This window comes from Lathyrus oleraceus, chromosome 1, assembly GCF_024323335.1.
Source record: "Lathyrus oleraceus cultivar Zhongwan6 chromosome 1, CAAS_Psat_ZW6_1.0, whole genome shotgun sequence".
Taxonomy (NCBI): Eukaryota; Viridiplantae; Streptophyta; class Magnoliopsida; order Fabales; family Fabaceae; genus Lathyrus; species Lathyrus oleraceus.
In genome coordinates, this window is record NC_066579.1 from 309,166,325 (window position 1) to 309,171,701 (window position 5,377).

The window sequence follows — 5,377 nt, forward strand, 5'->3', positions numbered from 1 at the left end:
CATGTACTGCCTCAAACGACGAGCGGCCCATGCTAGCGCGCAACAAGTTTTCTCCAAAAGTGAATATCGACTTTCACAATCAGTAAACTTTTTACTCAGATAGTAAATAGCATGTTCTTTTCGACCAGTTTCGTCATGTTGCCCCAGCACGCATCCCATTGATCCCTCAAGCACAGTCATATAAATGATTAATGGCTTTCCCGGGATAGGAGGAATCAAAATAGGAGGCTCTTGTAAGTATTGACGAATCTTCTCAAAAGCATTTTGACAATCAGAATTCCATTCAACAACTTGATCTTTTTGAAGCAATTTGAAGATAGGCTCACATGTGGCCGTCATATGTGAGATAAACCTTGAGATATAATTCAAACGTCCCAGGAAGCCTCTAACCTCTCGCTCGGTGCGTGGAGCAGGCATTTCTTGTATAGCTCGGACCTTATCAGGGTCCACCTCAATTCCTCGTTGACTAACGATGAAACCAAGCAACTTCCCTGAACGGACACCGAATGTGCATTTTGCAGGGTTTAATCGTAATCTGAACTTTCTGAGGCGTTCAAACAGCTTCTTCAGATGGCTCATATGATCTTCTTCATTCTGAGATTTAGCGATCATGTCGTCAATATAGACCTCTATCTCCTCGTGCATCATATCATGGAAAAGAGTGACCATAGCTCTTTGGTAAGTTGCCCCAACATTTTTGAGACCGAAAGGCATTACCTTGTAGCAAAAAGTGCCCCAAGGGGTAATAAAAGTGGTCTTCTCCATGTCATCTGGAGCCATCTTGATTTGATTGTATCCCGAAAAACCATCCATAAAGGAGAATACAGCAAAACTTGCAGTATTGTCTACCAGAGTATCAATGTGTGGTAGAGGGAAATCGTCCTTTGGACTAGCTCTATTCAGATCCCTATAGTCAACGCACATCCTCACCTTGCCATCCTTTTTAGGCACAGGTACAATGTTAGCTACCCATTGTGGGTACTTCGCCACTGCGAGAAAACCAGCGTCAAATTGTCTTTTGACTTCTTCACAAATCTTCAGAGCCATATCTGGTCTCGTTCTTCGGAGTTTCTGTTTTACTGGCGGGCAGTCTGGATGAAGTGGCAGCTTGTGCTCAACGATGTCGGTGTCTAGACCTGGCATATCTTCGTATGACCATGCAAATACATCCACATATTCTTGTAGCAGCTTAACCAATCTCTCTTTGATGCTTGCTTCAAGCGTGGTGCCGATTTTGACTTCTTTCTTCTCTTCCTCTATGCCAAGGTTGATTGTTTCCACTGGTTCTTCATGTGGCTGAAGGGCTTTAGACTCGTGCTCGAGCAGCCTTGCCAATTCGTCGGGGATGTAACAATCTTCTTCACCCTCTTCTTCGGCTTGGTAGATAGGGGAGTCAAAGTTATGAGAGGTAGTAAAGTCATTGGATTCAACGGGGTTATCATTTATTCTGCATGTTTGAATGATTAATTTCTTTTAGAAAAGTAAAAAATAAAAGATGCATAAATGGAAAGTTTTTTTTTTTGTTTTTGAAAAGATTGCCATTTTCTTAAGAGAAAGCAAAATAAATGAATAAGAAGAATTTAACAAAATGCCTTTCATTCATTGATAATGATTATTTGAAAATGAAAAGGGGCCCTACAACATGATCCATTAGCCTTGGGCAGAGCTAAGGATTTGAGAGGAAAAAAACAACAATTATTACTTTGACAAAGGAAAAATTTTGGGGATCTCAACCGCCTTCCAGTTGTTCAAAGCTGTCTCACACCAGTAAACCAAACATGGCTCATCTTCATTTTCGGTGCTATCTTCAATTGCATTGACCTGATCTCCATGGATGAATCCTGTGCTAAGGAATACTTCTTGGATGCTTCGGGTGTTGTCCTTTGCGGGGACTTCGGCTCCTTTCGCAGCGGAAGGCACATATCCCAAACCAAAGCGATCATGCTTCTCACGAATATCAATAAGTTGACCCCAACCTTCAGGGTTTCCTCCCTCAATTCTAGACTTTGCACTTTTTCAGAGACGCGAAAGATGAACAAGCTTTCTCAACAGGGTCCTTCATCTCCACAAAAGTGGCATTGGCTATTTCAAGAGCTTGGAAAGAAGTTTCCAAAGCGTCCTCCTCAGCCTCAATGTATCTGAAGGATGAAAGGTGACTGACCACAAAGTCCTCCTCCCCAGAAATAATAATCAGTTGATTGTCCATCACAAACTTCATTTTTTGATGTAGAGTGGAGGTGACTGCCCCTGCAGCATGAATCCACGGACGTCCCAGCAAGCAGCTATATGCTGGATTAATATCCATGACTTGGAAATTAATCGGGAATACGTGAGGGCCAATCAATATGGGCAATTCAACCTCTCCGATCACGGTTCTCCTGGAACCATCGAAAGCTTTCATTACCAAGGCACTGGACTTCATAGTTGGTCCTTGATAAGATAACTTGGCGAGTGTTCTCTTTGGCATAACATTCAGAGAAGATCCGGTATCAACCAAAACTCTTGCCAAAGCATCATCTTTGCATTTTACCGAGATATGGAGAGCACGATTGTGATTTTTTCCATCCTCAGGTAATTCCTCTCCACTAAAGCTCAAAGTATTACAAGTTGTGATGTTTGCAACTACTCCATCAAATTGGTCAACTGTTATGCTTTGTGTTACATGAGCTTGAGCAAGCACTTTCAACAAAGCCTCCCTATGGGCTTCGGAGTTCAATAGCAGGGACAGAATAGAGATCTTAGACGGTGTTTGATGCAACTGGTCCACAACCTTGTAGTCACTTTTCTTGATTAACTTTAAGAATTCAACAGCATCTTCGGATTGAACCACTTCGGGTTCTTTAGTGGGAGCTACAACTGTTGATTCCTTGGCCGGCCCTTGAGGAGTCACATTGAATTCAGGCGTATAGATTTGACCACTACGGGTCATTCTGCTCATTCCTGCAATATTGGTGACGTCTTCACTTACAGCTTCTGTCACTTCAGCGTCTGCACTTCCTTCAACAACCTTATCCACAGTAGTAATCTCATATTTCCAAGGCACAACCTTGGTGCTCTCGTAGGGAAAAGGCGTGGGCATACATATTTCCACAGGCGACAACTTACTATTCACTGGAGCCACTCCACCACTGTAATATGGGATCTCAACTGGTTTGGGTAAATTGAAGCAAGGTTCAATTACCAACACGTCTTCGTTCTTCACAACACTGGATATTTGAAGCACTCCTTTATCCATCAAGTTTTGGATATTGTCTCACACCACCTGACATCCTTTTGGGTGTGTGGCACACTCTTCACAATTGTCATGATCAACACTAACCAGGCCAGCTTCCACCAATCGGGCATGGAATGCTACCAAAGGAGTCTTTACATCATCCACCTTATCAACCGTAACACCAGCAGAGGCATCTTCAATGGCATTTACCACAGGATCTCCATGGGGAGGAAGAGGGTTGTTCTTCACATTCGGTCCCATGTCCTTAAAAGACAAGATCTTGCTCTCAATCAATTCCCGAACCCTATGCTTCAGAGCGTAGCAACCCTCTAGGTCATGCCCGGGGGCACCTTCATGGAAAGGACAGTGTGCATTAGGGTTGTACCATGGAGGCAGACGATCAGGTGGAGGTCCCATAGGTCTAGGAACCACCAAACCCTTTTGCAACAAGGAGGGGTAAAACTCAGTGTACGACATTGGGATTGGATTGAAGGTCGCCCTCTCCCCTTGCCTTCTGTTCTGGTTCTGAGCATTTTGCCTCGGAGCTTGAGCTCTCGGTTGTTGATAAACAGGAGTTGATGGTGTTTGTTGATAAGCTGGCGGAGCCGCAACACGTTGTTGAACTGGAGTTGGTCGATAAACTGGAGGCGCTTGATAAGCCTGAGCAGGCTGTTGATTGAATGAAGGCATCACAGCAGCCACATATGGTTGTGGAGCATACTGGACGGGATACATGGGTTGCTGATAGGGAATTGGTTGTTGAACATACTGTTGAGGTGAGTATTGTTGTAGTCTCCTTCTTGGAGGAGCTCTTCCTTGACCAGCAGTCACAACATTTGTGTCCCCTTCCTTCTTTCTAGGAAACCCTCCAGAGAACTTCTTTGGATTAGCACTTGAAGTTCCAGCTACAGCCGTCAGTTTTCCGTTCCTTACACCATATTCAACGCGAGCCCCTATAGCCACAAGCTCCGAGAATCCCAGGGAAGCACTTCCAACCATCTTCTCGTAGAATTGGGGTTGGACAGTGTCGATGAACAGTTCGGCCATTTCCTTCTCAGCTAGAGGCGGCTCAACTTGAGAAGCCAACTCCCTCCATCTTTGAGCGTATTCTTTGAAGGACTCCTTGTCATGTTGGAACATGCTCTGCAACTGTCTTCTGTCAGGCGCCATGTCCATGTTGTATTTGTAATGTTTTATGAACGCGTCTGACAGGTCTTGGAAACACCTGATCCTATTCTGATCCAGACTCAAATACCACTTGGAAGGAGCCCCACTCAAGTTGTCCTGAAAACAATGGATCATCAGCTTGTCGTCCTCCACGTGTGCAGCCATTTTTCGATAATACATGATGAGATGGCTTTTTGGACAAGTATGCCCCTTGTATTTGTCGAAGTCCGGAGTTTTGAATTTGGTCGGAATCACCAACCCGGATACCAGGCACATTTCTTTGGCAGCAGATCCAAAGACGTGGTCTCCTTCTAAATCTCGGAATTTCATCTCAAGGAGCTGCATGTTCTCCTTTACTTCTCTGAAATCCTCAAGCCTTACTTCGTCACCAGCAACGGTTGAGTCGACAGTCTGATACCTGTGGTTTTGATCTTCATAATGAGGAATATGCCTAGCATAGGCAGCTGGTGGAACCATAGTATGGATGACTGGACGTGCATCAGTGTAAACCGGTAATGGCATGGCTTGTTGGACAAATTGCCCCATGTCGTGCGCTACCTCCGCTTGGGGGACGAAGGCATAGGGTAGCCCATACGGAGGAAGGGTTGAGGGTAACGTCCTCTGAGGTGGGACTTCTACTGCTGGGCCTGTGGTCTCTGAAATCGCGGTCGCTTGTGGAATCTCAAACCGAAGGTTAAAGCTTGCAGCATCTCTCGCATATGGGACATGCCTCCCTTGATTTCGTCTAGTTCAGCTCTGACTCGGGCGCTCTCTTGTTCTTGTTCAGCCATTCTCTGTCTTGCTCTGGCACGAGTATTGTACCGGCGTTGAAGATTCAGCGTGAAACTGGAGGAAGAAAGGACGGAATGAGACTCTATTTTGAAAATGTATGAATGCATGTATGGATGCATCTTGTTTGTAAAACTCTTGGTTCAAACTAAGAATTTTTCTTTTTATGCGTATGCAATGAATGGATGGATGCAATGTTTTTTTTGG

General features: G+C 44.7%; 1 protein-coding gene across 1 annotated transcript; it reads right to left on the bottom strand.

Moving 5' to 3' along the window:
* Positions 1-3,253: 3,253 nt before the first annotated feature.
* LOC127104477 (uncharacterized) lies at positions 3,254-4,927 on the bottom strand. Its single transcript, XM_051041658.1, has one exon. It carries the CDS (start codon positions 4,925-4,927, stop codon positions 3,254-3,256), a length of 1,674 nt encoding a protein of 557 aa, XP_050897615.1.
* Between the last annotated feature and the right edge of the window lie 450 nt (positions 4,928-5,377).

Coding starts and splice junctions, on each gene's coding strand:
- LOC127104477 (XM_051041658.1), bottom strand. CDS start 4,927: ATGGGGCAATTTGTCCAACAAGCCATGCCATTACCGGTTTACACTGAT.